The 19,997-nt window shown below is 38.5% G+C and overlaps 1 protein-coding gene and 1 long non-coding RNA gene across 51 annotated transcripts in view; one reads left to right on the top strand and one right to left on the bottom strand.

The window, feature by feature from the left end:
* Positions 1 to 19,997, bottom strand: part of TTN (titin) — a 276,354-nt gene that overhangs the window by 92,327 nt on the left and 164,030 nt on the right. For all 50 annotated transcript variants that reach the window (XM_070798610.1, XM_070798811.1, XM_070798618.1 and 47 more), the window contains 29 exons: positions 19,914 to 19,964; positions 18,962 to 19,363; positions 18,514 to 18,792; positions 17,996 to 18,271; positions 17,726 to 17,865; positions 17,076 to 17,202; positions 16,720 to 16,983; positions 16,010 to 16,276; positions 15,613 to 15,876; positions 15,384 to 15,523; positions 15,091 to 15,217; positions 14,706 to 14,972; positions 14,328 to 14,594; positions 13,125 to 13,391; positions 12,894 to 13,033; positions 12,358 to 12,484; positions 11,408 to 11,550; positions 7,521 to 7,644; positions 6,532 to 6,798; positions 4,588 to 4,685; positions 3,467 to 3,635; positions 3,111 to 3,377; positions 2,743 to 3,009; positions 2,375 to 2,653; positions 1,875 to 2,283; positions 1,644 to 1,768; positions 1,273 to 1,539; positions 260 to 529; positions 1 to 169 (listed from right to left, as the gene is read on the bottom strand). The exon at positions 1 to 169 is cut by the window's left edge and continues 134 nt beyond it. In XM_070798610.1, coding sequence (XP_070654711.1) covers positions 1 to 169; positions 260 to 529; positions 1,273 to 1,539; positions 1,644 to 1,768; positions 1,875 to 2,283; positions 2,375 to 2,653; positions 2,743 to 3,009; positions 3,111 to 3,377; positions 3,467 to 3,635; positions 4,588 to 4,685; positions 6,532 to 6,798; positions 7,521 to 7,644; positions 11,408 to 11,550; positions 12,358 to 12,484; positions 12,894 to 13,033; positions 13,125 to 13,391; positions 14,328 to 14,594; positions 14,706 to 14,972; positions 15,091 to 15,217; positions 15,384 to 15,523; positions 15,613 to 15,876; positions 16,010 to 16,276; positions 16,720 to 16,983; positions 17,076 to 17,202; positions 17,726 to 17,865; positions 17,996 to 18,271; positions 18,514 to 18,792; positions 18,962 to 19,363; positions 19,914 to 19,964 — 6,259 coding nt within the window. The remainder of the gene's footprint in view (positions 170 to 259; positions 530 to 1,272; positions 1,540 to 1,643; positions 1,769 to 1,874; positions 2,284 to 2,374; positions 2,654 to 2,742; positions 3,010 to 3,110; positions 3,378 to 3,466; positions 3,636 to 4,587; positions 4,686 to 6,531; positions 6,799 to 7,520; positions 7,645 to 11,407; positions 11,551 to 12,357; positions 12,485 to 12,893; positions 13,034 to 13,124; positions 13,392 to 14,327; positions 14,595 to 14,705; positions 14,973 to 15,090; positions 15,218 to 15,383; positions 15,524 to 15,612; positions 15,877 to 16,009; positions 16,277 to 16,719; positions 16,984 to 17,075; positions 17,203 to 17,725; positions 17,866 to 17,995; positions 18,272 to 18,513; positions 18,793 to 18,961; positions 19,364 to 19,913; positions 19,965 to 19,997) is intronic.
* LOC139185806 (uncharacterized) overlaps positions 1 to 19,997 on the top strand; it is a 59,279-nt gene extending 39,282 nt beyond the window's left edge. Inside the window, exon 3 of the long non-coding RNA XR_011569328.1 lies at positions 1 to 19,997. This exon is cut by the window's left edge and continues 38,363 nt beyond it. This is a non-coding gene — a long non-coding RNA (uncharacterized lncRNA).

The following is a 19,997-nucleotide window of genomic DNA, read 5'->3' as shown; positions in this document are numbered from 1 at the left end:
TCTGCACGGTCAGTGGCCAGAACCCACGTCTTTCTCTTGATGTCACGTCTTTCGACAACATAACCTATGATTTTGCTTCCACCATCAGTTAGTGGTTCTTCCCAAGCAAGGCTCACTTCACCATCAAATGTCTCTGTCACTTCTAAGTTACGTACTGGCCCGGGAACATCTGAAATTCACATATACAATTTTTTTTTAGTGTATTATCACATTTTTAGTTGTGCGTTGCCAGTAAAGTCCAAGTGACTCAAGGGCTTACCAATAACTTTTAAATTGATGAATCCTTCTGCTTTTCCATGTTTGTTCTGAAGCACAACTTTATACCTTCCTTTGTCTTCTTTCTTGGCTTTTAAAATTCTGAAGGAAGTTTGTTCAGCTGTGGTATCAACTGTTTTTGAAGACAGGGGTTCATTTTCTTTAAACCACTCAGCTTCTGCTTTGGGGAAGGCATCGTAGGGCACCACCATCGTCAGAGGCTGGCCAACATCAACCACCAGGTCTTGGTCAGCTGTCTTGATTTTAGGTGCAGCTAGTGAGAAAAATCACATGTGAATGTTCTGGAGTGCTTTATTGTAGCCCAGAGATGCCCTAGCTGTTTTACTATGCATTTGTCAGCAAATACTAGTTACATAACCTTGGAAGCATATCACAGTAACTTCACAGTGGAGAGAACACTAGCTGACTTTGCATTCTCAACAGCTTACTTGACAAATTATCAGACTCTGAAGAACAGAGGATTAAGGATGATATGAAACCATAAAATCTCCATTCTTTGCTGTTAATAATATCAGGCCTAAATGTAGTGCATAAAACATGCTTTTTGTTTTATACAGAGTAGGCACCTCATACTTAGTTCAAGATAAATCAGACAAACTTGTTGTTATGTACAAGAGGTGTATTAATGGCTTTTTCAAAATGTCAGCCTACAGGGATGTCTTAGAAGCCTGAGTCAGAATAAGAACAGACCTAAGGGGCCCCACAGGGACTTGGAAAGTACAAAAGAATAGGGCTGGCTCTAGGCCTGGGTTTGCTGGGGAGACTCACAGGGCAATAGGTTAATTCTAGGAGTTAATGAACAGCTGCCACATGCCAGGAACTGTGCTGGGTTTTGGCAAGTAAAGAGCAAGGGTCTTGGTGGTAAGAGGAATAAGAATAGTTAACATGTGGACAGGGCTTAGTAGGAATAAAAGGGTCTCACAACTATGAAGTCTGAAACCAGCACAGTATCTGTAGTCTTAGAAGGCTATCTGAAGATACAAGAAAGGGACTTACCTGCCAGTTCAAGCTTAGCTCTGGCTTCTTTGTCTTTGGCAATAAACCTGTATTCGCCCTGGTCACGGGGCTTGATGTCGCAAATCTGTAGCCTGTGTATCTTTCCTTCACTCATCATCTGGTGTTTGTCACCCTGGACGATAATCATGTTGTTTTTGAGCCACTGGACTTCCACCTTATCTTTGTTGAGCTCAGCTAAAAAGACAACATCAGCACCAGGGGCTTCAAGGATGTCTTGGGGAGGTCTGATGATCTCAACAGGGATTTCTGAAAAGAAAATATGAAATTAATACAAACATGTTTGTATTGGGGTTAACAACATTTGAAGACTGGTGCTAATATTAAACATCGTCCTTTCATTTAATAGGTACCTTCCACAAAAAGTCTAGCTCGAGACTTCCTGTCGTCTACTCCACAAGCATATTCACATTCATCATCCAGCCTGCAGTCTTTTATAATGAGTCTATGTATACTGCCATCTTTTTCAAATTTGTATCTAAAAGAAGAGATTGAATTATTGGTTAGCTTTCATAAGGACCACTATATTGCCAAACATGTATATGTGTATATAGCCAAGAAGAGATTGAGATGTTCTCACATACTTTTTGCCTTCTTTAATTTCTCTCCCATTTCTGTACCATTTTACATTTGCTTTCTCTCTGGAAAGCTGGCAGGAGAAGACGGCATCGTCAAACTCAGTGACTGTCTGGTCTTCAAGGTGTTCCACAAATTCTGTAGGGGCTTCTATGATGAGAAGCTCAGCAACAGATTTATCTTGTCCCGCAGTGACAACATATTCACCCTCATCTGGGAAGCCACAATCTTTAATGATTAGAGAGTGCTTATATTTGTCAATTCTATATAAGACACGGTTGTCAAAAGCCACTTCTTCTCCATTTTTGGTCCATTTCAATGTGACGTTGAGCCGGTTCACCTTACACCAGAATGTGACAGATTTCTTCTCCATTGTTTCAATATCTTTAAGAGGCTCAATGATCCTAAGATCTTCCTCTGTTGGAAAGGAGAAGAAGAATGTGGATTTTAGTTGTTCTCATAATAGAAACTGATTTTTAAAATCTCTGATGTCAAATAAGTGACTTACCTTCTACTATTAGATTGGCTGCACTCTTAACATTTTCACCTCTGTGATTGGTCAGAGACACATTATAGTTGGCTTGATCATCTAATTGCGCGTTTCTAATTCTGAGAGTGTAGACCAGGTCTTTTTGGAGAATAATGTATTTTGAACTATCAAATATGGCTTCGTCATTTCTGAACCATTTGGCTTTGGCACCTTCGGTGTTGACCTCACAGTTAAAGACGACTTCTTGTTGTTCCTTCACACGGGTGTCCTTCAGAGGAACTATAATCCTGAGTTTTTCTGAAAGCAATCAGCAAGACTTTATAGTATGAAGGACCAAAGTGGTAGATGCAAATGTAAGTAAATTCAAGAAGCACAAACGCACTTACCAATTACAGTCAAGTGAGCTGCTGCTCTGGCGGCCCCAACCATGACTACATAAGTGCCCATATCTTGTAATGTGGCGTCTTTCACAACTAGAACCCTCTTTTTGCCATCAGCAATGACATCATATTTATCTCCAGATTCAAGAGTCTTATCATCTCTCTTCCACTGGACTTCAAAGTTTTCCTTTGATATAGAGCAGACAAATTCAGCCTTTTCTCCTTCAAGTATTTCAAGGTTTTGAGGCTTTGAGATAAATTCAGCAGCAAGTTCTGGAAAGAAAAAGTTGCAAGATATTGAAAACTTTAGCATTTCTACCTTGAATGCAACAAGCATGATTTTCTTAAAATAGCATTCACTGTAATTTTCTTACCATGAACTTTGACTTTGCCATCAGTTCGAGAACTTGGGAGTCGGCAGTTATAGTTGCCAGCATCTTCCAGGTGAGCATTCTGAATGATCAGGATTCTCTTTCGTCCATCAGTAAGTATTTCGTATCTTCCTGTTTCAATGATCTCTTCATCCCCTTTGTACCAAGTCACTTCTGCTCCAGGCTTGGAGACCTCACAAACCAGTTTTACAGTGTCTGTTTCACTAACCTCAATGTTGGCAAGATTTTTTGTAAAGACAGCTTCTTCTTCTGCAAGAAGAATTTTTTAAAAAATGAATTAAACTGGAGTTTTTTTCCCCCAACACATATACTTCTGCAGAGAAAGGCTTCACTCTTACCCAGAACTGTCAGCATGCCAGAAGTTCTTGCTGTCCGTACTTCACAGGAATATTCTGCTTCATCATCCAGTAGACATTTGTTGATAACAAGAATGCGGACTGCTCCCTTAGATATGATGTCGTATTTTTTGCCCTTTTTAATTTCAGCACCATCTTTAAACCAATGAACCTTTATTTAAGATAAACAAATACCTTTATCAGTTTTCTTATTCCTTCACATGTATGTCCTTGAGAGGAACTATGATCCTAAGCTCTTCTAAAAGCAGTCAGTAAGACTTTATATTATTAAGATGAACTAAAGTGATAAATATAACCAAACCCCCCAAAACAAGAACAAACTTCACAATTATGTGAACAGCTGTGACACTGCTATCAGGTATTAAAAATAATGGGATCATATAAGTGTGGAGTCATAGACGGCTTTGGATTTCATGCAGACCAACTCCTTTGTTTTCCAAATGTGTAAACTGAGACTTAAAGTTGACTCTCCTATGGTAGTTAACAGAGAAGGCAATGGCACCCCACTCCAGTACTCTTGCCTGGAAAATCCCATGGATGGAAGAGCCTGGTAGGCTGTAGTCCATGGGATCGCTAGGAGTCGGACACGACTGAGCGACTTCACTTTCCCTTTTCCCTTTCATGCACTGGAGAAGGAAATGGCAAGCCACTCCAGTGTTCTTGCCTGGAGAATCCCAGGGACGGGGGAGCCTGGTGGGCTGCTGTCTCTGGGGTCGCACAGAGTCGGACACGACTGAAGCGACTTAGCATAGCATAGCATAGCATGGTAGTTAATGGCTACCAGGAGTATTTAGTTGAGAGATAGGACATTGCTGATATTTGATTGTTTTTAACTTAAGAAAAATCTCTCTCCTATGGTTCAAATTAATTATATCTAAATGCCCTGATTGTAAATCCAGCGTTTTTTAAGTAATAGCAAGTGAATACTACTAAGAGAACAATTAAATCAAGTATGTTTGTCATACGAGAGAAAAAACCATTAATCTAAAAGTAAAATGATTAGAGATAGGTTTGGTTCACTTTTTTTTTTCTTCTCATTTTGGCTGACCAAAAGTAAACAAATTTACTGGCGAACACAAGTTAGCAACCACATAATCACAGACCTTGGCGTTTTCTCGGGAAATTTCACACTCAAATCGGGCCATTTCTTTTTCTTTAACTCGAAGGTCAGTGAGTGGTCTTAAGAATTCCACATGAGGAGCTGTAAGAGAAGGTCAGAATTCAAAATGAGGTTTCTAGAAATTCATTCTGACATTACTATAGTGCATATTAAGAAAAAGTGAGTCTTTTGCAGGCTTTTTCATATTAGGCTACCACTGATTTGCAAGTCACTTGGAGCTGCCATTCAGTTGTGATGCTTTGCATTTTACACATCTCTGTAGTTTTTATAAAATTATGTAGCATATTATATGCCCAACTAATTCTTCCTATCACCAGCTTAGTTCTTCTGAATGATAGCTGGAAGGAAAAATCTTCATTGATACTTCTCCAGAGTTGAAAGTTGATATTGTCAAAGAAAATACCAGTAGCAAAGAATCATTATCTTATTTAAGGCAGGCAGAATAATCTTTGAGAAATTAGAAGAATTCAATTGTAGTACAGCTTGGAGAGCTATGGCCAATCTTGTCTATAGCTAAGAGGCATAAGTCTGCAATTGAAATCATATACGTTGCTTTTTTGGTGTGTCAGCTTCAAATAAGTCAAATATAAGGCATAAAGTTCATTAGTGCAACTAAGCAACAAGCTTTGAGTGGGAGGGGGTGATTCTTTTATATATATATATTTATTTATTTATAGTTTTATTTATCTCCAGAATTAAGTTGGTGGATTTATAGGATTGAAGAGCTGCCAACATGTCCTTCCTTTTTCCAGGGCTCTTTGTGAGTCCTTCCCAAGATGACCTTTCTTGATCAGTGAGATTCTGGGACACAAGTGCTGGCTAATAGGCTTGAAGATATGCTCATTGTAGCTGAGCCTTCTTGGAGTGGAGACAAAGTAGAGGACAGAGAAGAAGGTGACCCAAGAAGCTATTCTGTCTTAAGTGAAAGTAGAGCAACCACAATGTGGAAAGAATGAAACTGACTAAGATGCACGGAAGCACAATCAAAGCCATTACGAGCTGTTAACAGATGGGAAGCAACTAAACCAAACAGCAAGTGTATTGTTTTCTAATTCCACACAAGAATTAAAAAATGGGCTTGATTCTTTAAAAATAAAACTGTTTTCCATGCTAGGGCAGGGACTACCCTAGTTTGCAGAGTGCAGAAAGTAAGCTTGATGGATTAGGCATGGTAGGGGTGTGTGTGGGGGGTGCCCACATATCTTAAGGTGAGTAAATAGCAAATACTACACAAAAATAAAGACAGTCTAAAAAAGTTACCGCTCGACCAATGAATGAATGAAAAAAATGAGCCAGCATGTGGCATTTTGAAAAAAGATGTTATATTTTCCACCAGAGAAAGAAATAAGGGTAAAAACCATTAGTGCTCTCTTCACTTATAGGGCTCAATCCAGGCTCCACTCCATCTTCTTTTCCGTTCTTCTTCTCAGAGACAGCTTTATGTGAATGGGTTTTATCACACTACAGCAGACCTCTGGGGTGCTCCTTTTCAAACTGAAGTTTCAAGCTCATTTTCTAGTGGTTTCTCACACCTGAGAATTCATTTTCCTTCCAAGTGGAACTTGTTTTCATTTCCTTTCCTTTTTTTTTTTTTTTTTTCTGACTCCCTTCTTGTCTTTTTAAGTTTAAATTGTCCTTATCTGTATTGGGATATTCCTGCAGTAGGCTTACTCCACATAGGCAAAGAGCACATCTGCTCATTACTCAGTGAGAAGCATAGCAAAAAGTGATCACTCTGCCTTTCTCAGACCAGATATAGCAGAAGGACAGTTCTTTTTTTAAACACATAAAAGATCATGTTACATTAGTACCAATAATGTAAGTCTCCAAGAAATGCAGTTAGGCCAAGAAGGGCATGCAAAAAGTGGTTTTGTTGTTCTTATCAAAGAGTTACAAGTGAAAAGTCCTGTGTAAGAAGAATACTTACGCACGACATTCAGGTTACAAGAAGTCTTAAAATCCTTAGCGTCACAAGTGTATGTCTTAATATCCTCTGGGGTACAGCCGTGTATAATAAGTTTTCTGACTCTACCATCGGCAACAATCTCATACTTCTTGCTTTTGAGAATTTCTGTCCCGTTTTTGAACCATTTCACCTTAGCATTTTCTCGGGATACTTCACACTCCAATACCGCTGTGGCTTCCTCTTCGACCGTCTGGTCCTCAAGAGGCTTAGTGAATTCAACTGGGGGTTCTGAAAGAATCATACTAATTAGCCAAACTTCTCCAAGAGTTTCAGCACCTCCTCAATTCTCCTCTTGTATCTCGAGGGCTTTTCTGTTTTTAAGTTTCATTTGTAAGTTTTGATTCCACCTGGATGTTTTCCTCTAATAATGATGTTTCATCATTATTTTTATATACAGAGGAAAAGCAAAGAATATGAAACAACAAGGAAATAATAGCCAACTCTTGGTTAAGAGAGTGATAGGTACCCATTGATAATGAGATTTCCTCCAACTGTTTACTGAATGCAATAAAAACAGTGGGATGGAAAAAGGCAGTGAAACCTATTCTAGCCAAGTTTGGCTTTTTTTTTTTTTTTTTTTTAAGTTAAACTTTGGTCTAATTTTGTTAGGCCAAAAAGTAAAATTAGCCTTTCTGATATTCGGTGGATTTGAGAGATCTGTGAAGTAAAGTGAAGTGAAGTCACTCAGTCATGTCTGACTCTTTGTGACCCCATGGATTGTATGTAAGCCTCCCAGGCTCCTCCGTCCATGGAATTTTCCAGGCAAGAGTACTGGAGTGGGTTGCCATTTCCTCCTCGGGATTGAACCCAAGTCTCCCACATTGCAGGCAGACACTTTACTGTCTGACCACCAGGTGGTACTTATCATATACAGATAGTTAAGAGTTGGCATTATTTATGAAACTCTGTATTATACATGTTTTTAAACAAATAAGCTGTGTGATTATTACCTTTTACAAAGAGTTTGGCTTGCGTTTTGAAATCTTTTGCTACTAGTTGGACTTCTCCAGCATCTTCTAATTTTACATCCCTCAAAGTAAGTGTATGAACTCTTCCTTCTGAACGCATAACCACCTAGTTTTTTTTGGGGAAAAAAAAAAGTTCAGTTTAAGGATATATGAATGGTAACTAGATTTATCACAGTGATCATTTTGAAATCTACAGAAATAAGAATCACTATGTTGTGTATCAGGAATTAATATAGTGTTATAGGTCAATTATAGTTCAAAAACAAAAACAAAAAAACCCAACAAACTCATAGAAGAAGAGATCAGATCTTTGTTTAGCTGGGTGGGGTGGTGGGGAGAGGCTAATTGGATGAACTGATCAAAAGGTAGAAAATTCTTGTTAAAGATAAATAAGTACTAGGGATGTAATGTACTACAACATAACAGATATAATTAACATTGCTGTATGTTATATATGAAGGTTGTTAAGAAGGTAAATCCTAAGAGTTCTTAACCACAGGACAAAATTTTTTGCTTTATCTTTAATATGAGATGAGTGCTCACAAAACATTGTGGTAATCATTTCATGATACACATAAGCCAAATTATTATGCTGTACATTTTAAACTTATACAGTGCTGTATGTCAATTATATATCAATAAAACTGGAATAAAAAAGAATATATGAAATAACATTCCTCTGTCTCTCTCTATACACACACACACACACACACACACATATATGTAGGTACATTTAGTTCATTCAGGTAAAGAGTCTGAAATAGTGCTTTCCAAAATGCTTTATAGTAATTTGTATAGCATATATGTATTTGAAAATAATTTAAACCAATAGTTTGGAATCTTTTGAGGACATTTTAGGTTTGTATAGTTTGCAGTTACCTTTATATAATTACAGGGAGGACTTCTATGTTGAAATGCCTTGGCGAATTTATATGTGTGTAAGTATTTATATGTATACATATATATTTGACTCCATTTTACTACTGGGTTTACATATATAAAGGAAGAACTTATAATAGCTAAATCATGAAAGGAAGGGAGAAAAATGATCACATATAGTTAGCTGAAAGTAAACCTTATGTTCTAAATGCAAGGTGTTTGCCTTGCAATGAACTAGAATTCTTCCCATTTATTTAGCAACTATTTTGCAAACCAAATGTGATTAAATTAGCAATTATTTGCAAACCAAATGTGATTAAATTAGCAATTAAACATAAGTAAAATAATTTGTACAGTCTTTTAATTTTGTTAGAAAACACAAATGAAGATGTTGGCTCTTCATTTCATATATCAAAGTCATGTATTTGCACCTATGACTGGGAAAAGCAGGTATCAGACAGAGCTATGATTGTTCACAGAGCACAAACGGATAAAGAGACTTCAGAACTAGTGAAAGCAGGAGACTACTGCGATCTTAGAGTATGAAGACAAATGCTGCCACTACCGTTAATATCTGATTTATATTATTGTTGTAAATGCAACCTTAGGTGGTTTGAAGGGGTATCACCTGTAGGAAAATGAATTGTCAAAAAAAATACACTGGCTTGATATGGGCTGCAATTAGGTCCCATAACTGGCTTGTGCCAACTGATTATCAGGCTATAGACAGAGCTATCTTGACAGTAAATTATAAGACAACTGGCGGTTCTTCTAGTTCAACTATCCCAAATTCCTCAAGACATTGTGCCCTGTCATAGAGATTGATTTTGCTTAAGAGTTCACTTACAGTTAAGAATAATGTAAACATTTTTATCAGTAGAACTGTTTATTATGGTGGTATAAAGAAAAGAGTCAGGAATAAGGTTTCATATGAAGGTTTTTCCTTAATGAAGAGCTGGGCTATTAAAATAACTACCTTAATAATTGGGAAAGCCAAAACAAAATAAGGGAAAATAAGTAGGAAAAAGAAATTAAGATATGTTCTAGAGACACAGCTACTTATTCAAGGACATGGTGCTTGAATGGGACAAAGATTGTTTTTGTGATGATGTTTCAGTATAAATTGTGCATTTAAAAATTTGGCTGTGATTTAGGGCTATTTTTAAAAGTATCTCCCGTTCTAATCTACCAACAGATGTATCTTATTTGTTGACACATGGTTTTATCATGTGTACACCTGAAACTAACACAACATTGTAAATGAACTATACTCCAAAAATTTTTCAAAATAAAATGGTCTAGTTTTACATTAGAACTAATAAGACTAATCTTTTAATTAAAAGCTCTTAATTTGAGCTAAAGATATGTAGTAGCAAAAGAGTAATATCATTTGTCCTTAAGCAATGTTCCTTTGGGACTTCCCTTGTGGCTCAGACAGTAAAGAATCCGCCTGCAGTGCAGGAGACTAGGTTTTAATCCCTGGGTCAAAGATCCCCTGGAGAAGGGAATGGCTACTCAGTCTGGTATTCTTGCCTGGACTATTCTATGGACAGAGGAGCCTGGCTGACTACAGTTCATGGGGTTTCAAAGAGTTGGACACAACTGAAGCGACTAACACTTTCTCTTGTGTTCCTTTATTCAAAACATGAAAGGATCTTGAAAAATCAACCAATGTTCTGCCTTTAGACATGAAACAATTAAACCACACTTAACTGGACAAATGTGTATTTTGAAAAAGCAAACTTGAAGGTGGAGATGCCTTCATCACCCAGTTCAGTATATATTGAAGACCTCACAGTGAGGACAGTTTCCTCATTTAACTTAATTCTCTTGCTGCAAATTGAATGTATGACTGTTTTCTATCCTTGGTAACAAAGGAGATTAACTGGTCATTACTGTCTGTATAGCAGGCAGATTTTGTTTCCCAGATAAATGTTAACTGATTACCCTTCAATTCCTTTGTTAAAATACTACTATTTTTGTTCAAGAATAGTTGTCCAAAGGCATTTTCCTTCTAATACTTTAATCAACTTTATGGCTCTTAATTAAACTGAATCCCTTTTAAATTATATTCCTATAATTCTTAACAGTTTGATTTATATTGAAGACTTGATGCCACATTTGATACTATTTCTAAAAATACTGGAAAAAAAAGGGACATAATGGCCTGTGCTTATTTCCAACACACATTGGATGTTTTCTATATATTTTATTTCAAGAATTCAAAAGTAATGGTGAGTTATCAAGATAATTTAAACACATGTTGTCTTAGGGAGCAAAATACATAGTTCAATTTGGATATTGAGCTCGATACTCAATACCCACCACAAGCTAGTTACCTCCTAAAACTTCTTAAAGTATATTTGTTCATACGTGTGGCTAATCACAGAGTCCTTCTTTCTTGCCACCACCATCGGGTGCATTTTAAATAGTCCATTTGCATTCCAGAATTTGCACAGCTCAAAGCACTTGAGGGTTAAAAATAGCTTTGGAGAAATGCTTGAAGAGCAGATCCACCCAGAAGTTATCTCAACTACTTGATCAACTGCCTGAAATGGAATTTCCATCCTCTCCTCTTAATCCCCTTATATGCAGAACACGAAATAGCATGGAGAGAATTCTCCATGAAACCTAATCTGTACCCTTGTACTGCACAGCAAATCAGAAAGCCTTTTTGATCCCTCCTGTCTTCAATGAATTAAACTATCATTGATCATTAATTAATGTTTGCCTTTTCTGCAAAAACCTAAAACTTGATCATACTTAAAATTTAATTTCCATTTCAATAGAAATATCATCAGGTTAAACCCGACAAAAATGAGAAGAACCCACTTTACAACATCAACAGAAATCATGCTTGAGTAGGGAAAAGAAAGGGAAGGGGAGGCAAGGGAACAGAAAGAAAGTGCAGAACAAGAGCACGCATGTCAAGATGAAAGAACCGAGGGAGAAAGAAGTGCAGGCAAGGCCACCACCCATCTGCCTCTGACCTTGTCACTGGGCTCCAGTTTCTTCCCTCTGAGGTACCATTCCACTGGGATGTCCTCGTAGGACAGCTCACAGTCGAAAGTGGCGGTCTCCCCCGCGGTCACCGTGACATCCTTCAGAGGCCTCAGGAGACCAATGACGCGGGCTGTGCGAGGGGAAGGAAACAGCTCCCGGTGACTCATTTTGTAATTCCGAAAGGATAAATACAGATTTAGTTATTGATCTTCATGCTTTCTCCGAGGAGGAAAGAGCCACAGGACTGCCCGCTGTTCTCACTCCCATGTGAACATGGCCCCTTGGTGCTGAGAAGGGGAGAGCAGGTGGCCAGGGAGTGGGTGTCTATCTGCAGGGGCCCTTTCGTTCTGATTTGCAAGGTCAGCGAGAAGTTTGTGCTGCATCTGTTGTTCTGCCAGGCATCGAGTTCCTCTTGCTACATAAGGTATGTGACTTCCAAAATAACTAAGACTCTGATTGGGAGAGGACAAGGGCCCCTCAATCACACAGCCTGTCCAATCCATAAACACTTCTGCACCTTCCAAAACTGTTAGCCTGATGCTTCCCGCCTCCCTTCCTGAGTCTGAAATGCCCACACAGCAGAGTTTTTCTTTTTTGTGTGAAAGTTGTACAGCCACTTGAAAATTTTCTTTAAGGGTCTTTAAGAGTTCTGAGTTAGACTCTTTTTTCTATGAATATTCTACTTTGAAAGAATTAGGGAGTGGGGGAGTGTGAGACTTAATTTTCTTTGGTTCAAACAGAATGGTTGATGAAATTTCCAAACTTTAGAATTTGAACCACAGGTATACGAGGATGACAAAGAAGTAAATACCAGAAAGCTAGTTTCTATACTTTAATAATGTTTTCTAATTAACTAAATAAATCTAACTAATTTCACTCACATCCAGTTGCTGTAGGAGTATACGATTCACTTTCAGCAGAAAGACATAATACTTACGTTTTACTCGGAGGTGGGCACTAGATTTAACATTGGCAGCTTGGAAATCCACCCCTCCAGTCTGGTCCAGGCGGCAATTGTGCAAAATAAGGAAGTGTGTTTTGCCTTCTTCCTTGATCTCACATTCCTGTGTCAAAAGAGGAAAGATTCCATAGGAAGTCATCTTTGGTATTTTGGTTTGAGGATAAAATACCTTAATTAAAGGAATTTACGAGGAAAACTCTTGAGGTGACTATTTTGTGAGAGAAAGCTAACAAATATTATTCATGATGGCAATACTTATTTTATCTGCTTCATTCTACACCAACTAGCAGCATTTACAGAATATCTAGAACCTTGTACCAATGCTGGATCAAAAATAACGCAAGTGTGCCTATCTGAGCCCATTCATAGACCCTAATAGCTCTCATTGGCTTGAGTTCTGATGAACTTGATATCATGTTTTAAATGCCTTGTGTGCACTCTGACTTTTCTCCTGTCCTTTTCCTATTTCACACAGCTCCTCTGGGCATTGACAAGTTCAGAAATAGCCTTACAGGTGTTTGGAGCAGGGCCTCTCCCTTGAGTTTCCAGTTGGCGTGGATATCATCTTCCGAGATTTCGGTTTCAAAGCGGGCTGTCTCGGTCTCCATCACCTCCACGCTGTACAAGGGCCGCACCAGTTTAATTTCCCGATCTAGAAAAGTGCAGGGTCAGCATGTGTCATTAGCCTCTGGCAGAAATAACTCCAACAGCTTCAAGAGTAAAGCTTGTGGAAATTTCCTTACCCTCAATGTTAAGCTTTCCTGAGGTCTTATCTGTCCCACAGTCACAGGTGTACTGTCCAATATCTGATTTCAAGGGTTTCTTTAGGATTAGCATGCGCTTTTTGCCATCTGCCTTAATAACAGCATTTTTAGATGGCTTTATTTCCTGTCCATCTTTAAACCATTTCACTGGTGCATCCGCTTTGCTAATTTCACACTGTAGAATCACTTCTTCTTTCTCTACACCAGTGTAATCTTGAAGCTTTCCTGTAAAGTATGGATCTCCCTCTGCAAGTAAAGTATAATTGAAAAAAATTCATTAACCGCCTAAGGAGATAAAAATCTCTTGGGAAGTTTAAGGGGCAGCTCACAGAAGTCTGGGTGTATTTAGAAAATGTACCATGCTTCCACTCACTTAACATGTATGTTCAAAAGTTCTCTAAAAGTTAGAAAAGGAATTGATGCCTGGGATTTATCAAGATCTCGTGAGTCTGAGTAAACTCTGGGAGTTGGTGATGGACAGGGAGGCCTGGTGTGCTGTGATTCATGGGGTCGCAAAGAGCTGGACACGACTGAGCGACTGAACTGAACTGAATCTATATTATATTTTGAAGTATTTCATTAACAGTAGTATGAAAGACACAATGAAATTTAGCTTCAAATGATTATATGTTTCTCCATCATTCAGCTAAATTTTAAATTTCTTAGCAAATCTCTTATGACTAGTTTACCTGTAAGCTTTCCAGTTCACATTATTAGTTTTTCTTCTATCAATTAATAGTTTGCCTTTAATAGTCATTATACATGTTAGACTTCGTATATAATCTGCCTGAGACTAGCAGCCCAGGAAAAACAATGAGCTTTATTGACGTAAGTTCTGTGTTTCTTAGGGACTTGAGAAACATTGTTCTGAAATAATTTTGATAAAGTGAAGAGAGAGGAAGTATTTATATTCCTAATTTTAAATATGACAAGGCTCCATAATTAATTGAGTTTTAATTCTGATTTAAACTGGCTATTTTGTGAGCCTGAGTCTTTATTCCTTTAAAATCCTCATAGTTTTAGGTAAAAATATTTCAGACACAAGCCTAATAATGTATGTGGTCATTTCTTAAGGGCAGGCATTGCTTTCATGCAATTTAACACTTGAAAGATTTTACACAGTAGATACTACATACATTTCTGATGAATACAATAAAATTAAATTTTAAAAAAAGCACCTACCAAGCACAGTGAGTTTGGCTTCTGAACTTAACCCCATAGCTTCCACTTTAATTTGAGAGGTATCGTCAATAGAGAGGTTTCTGAATGTGATGGAATGGGTCTTCCCTTCATCATCCATTGAGACGAACTTGCTGGTGTGCAGGCGCTGGTCATTCTTGAACCAGCGAACACGGATGTTATCATGGGACAGCTCCACGGTAAACACAGCACTTTCCCTCTCTTTGGCTGTTACATCCTTGAGTGGGGTGAGGAATTTAAGTCGGATTCCTATCAGGAAAAAACAACAATTTACTAATTCCAATCCTTAAAGGAAGATATATAAAAGCAAGAATAAAAATAAAAGCGTTTAAAGGTAACCTATTTGATAAGAATGCTTACCTTCAATGATCAGTTTGCCACTTGTATGCTGATCTTCAGCTTCAAATATGTATTTTGCTTCATCTTCAAAAGCGGCAGATTTGATCACCAGTGAATGCTTAGTACCATCTTTGATAAGCTCAATTCTGTCATCACCTGTGATTTCCTGGGTTCCTTTCAGCCAACGGTATGTTTTGGGCTCCCTGGATACTTCACATTCAAACTTAGCTTCATCTTTCTCAAAGACTTTAACGTCACTGAGAGGTGTGATGAAGATAAGTGGCAATTCTGAAAAAAAGAAAAGGGTGTGGATGAAGCCAGAATATGCTTCCAGTCATCAGTTCTGGGTCTCAAAAGGAAGCCTTGCAAAGAAAATACAAAAGGGTGGCTGGCAAGCAGAACGTACCTTTCACTTTCAGATTGGCTGCGGATTTAGCATTGGCAGCTTGGAAGGAGACCTTGCCTGTCATGTCCAGCCGGCAGTTATAAAGGACCAGAATATGCTTCTTCCCATCTTCAATGATCTCACAGTCCTGTTTGGAGTGAGGTGAGGAGGAAAGAGAAAGAAAAACATCATTTTCATAACTGGTTATTCCTACAAATAATCAAGAGATTTTGTACCAGAAATGTACCCATCTTTCACCACTGAGCAAGCAAGCGCCCCACCCCCACCTATGTGATCAGATCATTGCGACTTACAGGGGAAGCAGTTAAAGGCTCTCCTTTTAGCTTCCACTGTCCATGGACATCTGGTTCAGAAAGTTCGATTTCAAAGCGAGCTGTTTCACCCACAAACACTTCTACTCCATACAGAGGCTTTTCCACTTTTATTAGTCGGGCTGAAATTTATACAGAGTTTTGTAAGAATGACTGAACAAAGCAATCGCAGATTCAGATGGGGTACCTTTAGAAATTATGTGTAACTCACCCTCAACAGTGACGTTTGCTTTTGTCGTGTCTGTGCCACAGTCACACACGTATTCGCCTTTGTCCTTCAGATCTGCCTTTTTGATTTTTAAGATGCGGCGCAGGCCATCTGCCTTGATGGAGTGTTTGGGTGAAGGTAGGAGCTCTTCCCCATCTTTGAACCATTTCACCGGCACGTCTTTGCTCACTTCACACCTGAGAACAATCTCGTCCTTCTCGACTCCTGTCTTGTCATGCAATTTCACAGTGAAGTAGGGGTCAGCCTCTGTAAGGGACATTTGGCAGATGATCAGAGAACGTCAAAGTGAAATTAAAGGGTTACACATTGCAAAATGTTAACTGTTACCCACTCCCACCATCCAAAAGTCAGCTCTCTGGTTATAGCTGGTCAGATTTACCTATGACCTTCAGGTTTGCTGTGGAGCTGAGGTCCTTAACCTGGGCTTTGATCTGGGATATATCATCCATTGTCACTTCTCTCATTTCCAGCTTGTGAGTCTTGCCCTCCGAGGAGATGAGTACAGTCCTGCTCGTGTGGAGTTTGGCATCATTTTTGAACCAGACCACATGCATTTTTTCATGAGAAAGTTCACAGACAAAAGTCGCTGTTTCACCTTCTTTCACTGTCTGATCTTCAAGAGGTGATATGAATTTCAGTCTTATACCTGCAATACAAGGTAATATGCTCAGAAATACAATTTACTTTCAGAAATATTCCACTTTCCCTGGCAAAAAGAATCTTTCTTTTTTTTTTTTTTTCTAATTTTATTTTATTTTTAAACTTTACATAATTGTATTAGTTTTGCCAAATATCAAAATGAATCCGCCACAGGTATACATGTGTTCCCCATCCCGAACCCTCCTCCCTCCTCCACATAGCATTTATTGAGTCACCTTTTCAAAAGGATCTATCCTCCATTAAAAAAAAATTAAGGGGCTTGTTTTGATGGCAATGTGAAAATAAAGTTGTGGGGCTGATGGTCACTTACAGCTATTAAAACCTGGTGTTCCTTTTTTTTTTTTTTTTTTTCCTGATGTTCTGTATGTAAAGTCAGATATTCATGTGCCTAACTATAGGATGTTAGAGTCAGAGCTCACCAGCTCTTACCTGTAACAAATAATCGTGCTGAGGTCTTCTTGCCCTCCACTTCAGCAGTATAGACTCCTTCGTCATCAAACTGAGAATTATTGATGACAAGAATGTGTTTCTTTCCATCAGTAATGATATCAAACTTGTCCGATGACTTGATTATATCAGGTCCTTTAGACCATATAACATTTGCCTCTCGAGTGAGGACACATTCAAATCGAGCCTGTCGCTTTTCTGGGACTGTGACATCCTTCAGGGGCACAGCAAAGTCAAGTTCGATTTCTGGAAGGCAAACGTTAAGAATGAGGCTTTTCAGAATGCAGGGGGCTGTCAGATGAAGTTGAGCCCACTCCATGAGTTCCAAAGGCCCATACCTTTCACTGTCAGAATGGCAGTCGTGACTGCATTCAGCGCCTGGTAAAGAACTTCACCAGCTTGGTCCAGTTTGACGTTATGCAAAGTCAAGAAGCGTTTTCCATCTTCTGCCTTGATCTCACATGTCTGAAAAAGGATAGTTTTAGTTAGCATTTGAATGGGATAGATTGTTTCAGATACAGATGTCTATAGAGCCATAAAATAACTGTAATACTACTAATGAAAATAAAGTACATTGTCATAAACATTTTTAAAAAATTGCTGAGCTGTCTACAAATAGTGCATCAAATTTCTTCCCCTCTTTGAGACTTTAGAAGCCAGAAATAGTTCCATCATTACTGAACCAAATCCGAGTGTCAGAATCAGTTATAGAATGTAGTCATATAGAATATTTTTTATTGATGTATAGTTGACTTACAATGTAGTGTTTATCACAGGATGCTGAATATAGTCCCCTGTGCTACATTGTAGGATCTGTGGTTTACTCATTTTATACATAATAGTTTGTGTCTGCTAACCCTAAACTCCCACACCCCCTCTCTCCCTTGACAACCACTAGTCTCTTTTCTATGTCTGTGAGACTGTTTCTATTTTGTAGACAGGTTCATTTGTGTATATGATTAACAACTTAAAAGAAGAAATTACTCACAGGTGAGGGTCTTAGAAGTTCTCCCTTCAGTTTCCATTGTCCAGGAACGTCTACTTCTGAGATTTCTGCATCAAAGCTTGCACTTTCTTTCTCATAAATGGTAACATCCTCTATTGGCTTAAGCAATTCAACTTCACGTTCTGTATTGGTAAAGGATGAAAAACCATCAGGCGTTAAACAATCTAATGACACTTTTGTGAGTGTACCTGTGTATGTTATTTTGCCTTGGGCACATACAAAACTTAAGAATAGATGGTAAGATTTTTATACCTCCAAGTGTCAGCTTTGCAGGGTATCTTTTCCCTTCAATTTCCACTGCATATTCATCAATATCTTCTGGCATAGCATTTTTAACTTTGAGGTGTATATGATTTCCATCTCTTATTATCTCAGTCTTATCAGTTGGTTCCCAGGGGATTTCATCATATCCTTTGTACCACTTAATGTTTGGAGTATCTTTTGCTATAACACAGGTGAAAACAGCTGTCCCTTTGGGTTTCACATGCTGATCTCGTATGGGTTTCACCAGCCAGTCTCTAATGACTTCTGTATGATAAAAGAGGTCAGAAAAGATAATTATGATCTGAATAAGCAATACAAAAACTTCCTTAGTAAATTTCAGAAATAGCAAAAAATTCTCAAAACTGGACATAATTAGTCTGCTATGATTTGATATTCTCCCTGTTAGGTAAGGTGTAAGACTGCTGATATTCTGATACTGGAAATTGAAGATCTCGCTTCTCTTTTCTTAATAGTAAGTAGAACTTATTTCCCACCGAAGTACTGACCTACTACTTTCACGCAGGATGAGCACTCCAGGTTGTTGGCATTTTCCACAGTCACTGTGTATGTCCCAGCGTCGGAGTCATCTGCATCATTGATGGTCAGAGCCCGCAACAAGCCGATGACGCCGGGCACAATTTTGCCGGGTTTCTCCACGACAATCTTGCCATCCTTCCTCCAGACCACGTCACGTTCTTTGTTTAACTCACAGCTTAAGTACAGTGGCTGTCCTTTGACCACTGTGACTTCCTCTTCAAGCGTTTTTACAAAACGCACGGGAAGTTCTATGGAGAATTGTGATATTAAGAAGTGGCAGAGACTTTTCAATACATACAATATTTTCATTGAGATAAAACTTGGGAATAAATTTTGTTTAAGGGACAATAAAAATTGCTACGGAGGTTTACTGTGTTAACACTTCATGGGGGCCATATTCAGAAGACTGGAAATTACCTTCAACAATCAGTTTAGCCGTGGAGGTCTTCTCCTTATTTCCCAGACGGAGAACACAGGTGTATTCGCCAGCATCAGAAAGTTGAACATCAATGATATGCAGCTTTCTGTCTTTCCCATCAGCGATGAATCTGTGCTTTGGGCTCTCACGGATATTGCTACCATCTTTCATCCAGCTTGTAACTGCAGTGGACGGGGAGACTAAACACTCAAAGATTGCAGAAGAGCCAACTGACTCTGCTTCAGTCAAGACAATGTCTTTGATTTCTTTCACAAACTTCAGTGGCACAGCCTTCAGCTGGTAGGTGAATGGGGCTTCGTCAGGCGGCTTCTCTCCACCACTTCCTGGTCTTAACTTTTTCCTTTCAGCTTCTATTGGTGAAGGAGTCTTTTTGGCTACACCTAATTCAAAATAAAATCAAAAGTTGAATTGGCATTTCCATAAGGGTCAGAAAGTGCATACCTGGCTGTCTGCTGGGTAAAACCAGTGACCATGAGACAAGAGGGGAAAATTAAAGATGAGGCAACTGAGAGGTCAGTTGAATTTATCCTGCTTTCTTTCAGAAAGAAAATGAGGTGGCAAAAGGAATCCATGGGTAATAAACACTCATTTTCTCAAGTTTGAAAGCCAAATGTATAATGTCCAGATTAATGTCTCATTATTTTATCTATCATGTATAAATATCATGTATATGGAGAATGAAACTTGGAACTTGTAGGGTTCATTATCCTAAAGTGTATATGTTACATATGTAATATCCACTTGAGTAATACTAGAGGTGTATTCATTGTGGTATCAAAAGACATACTAGTTTTTGCAGAATCAATTAGAAATCATAAAGATTGATATAAATTTTGAAATGTTCCCCCTTAAACAGAAAACTGCCCTTGAATGTAAAGTTTCCAAAGAGTGAAAGGTTTTACAACTCAGGTACAGGGAAATGAATCTTACCTTTGATGGGACCTTTTGGCTTGGCAGCCTCCTCTTTCGGTGCTTTGGCTTCTGGAATAAAAATAAAACCCAGGATTTAAACAA

This window comes from Bos indicus, chromosome 2 (genome assembly GCF_029378745.1).
Source record: "Bos indicus isolate NIAB-ARS_2022 breed Sahiwal x Tharparkar chromosome 2, NIAB-ARS_B.indTharparkar_mat_pri_1.0, whole genome shotgun sequence".
NCBI classification, from domain to species: domain Eukaryota; kingdom Metazoa; phylum Chordata; class Mammalia; order Artiodactyla; family Bovidae; genus Bos; species Bos indicus.
Note: the sequence above shows the minus strand (reverse complement) of the source record. Positions and strands in the feature narration are given on the sequence as shown.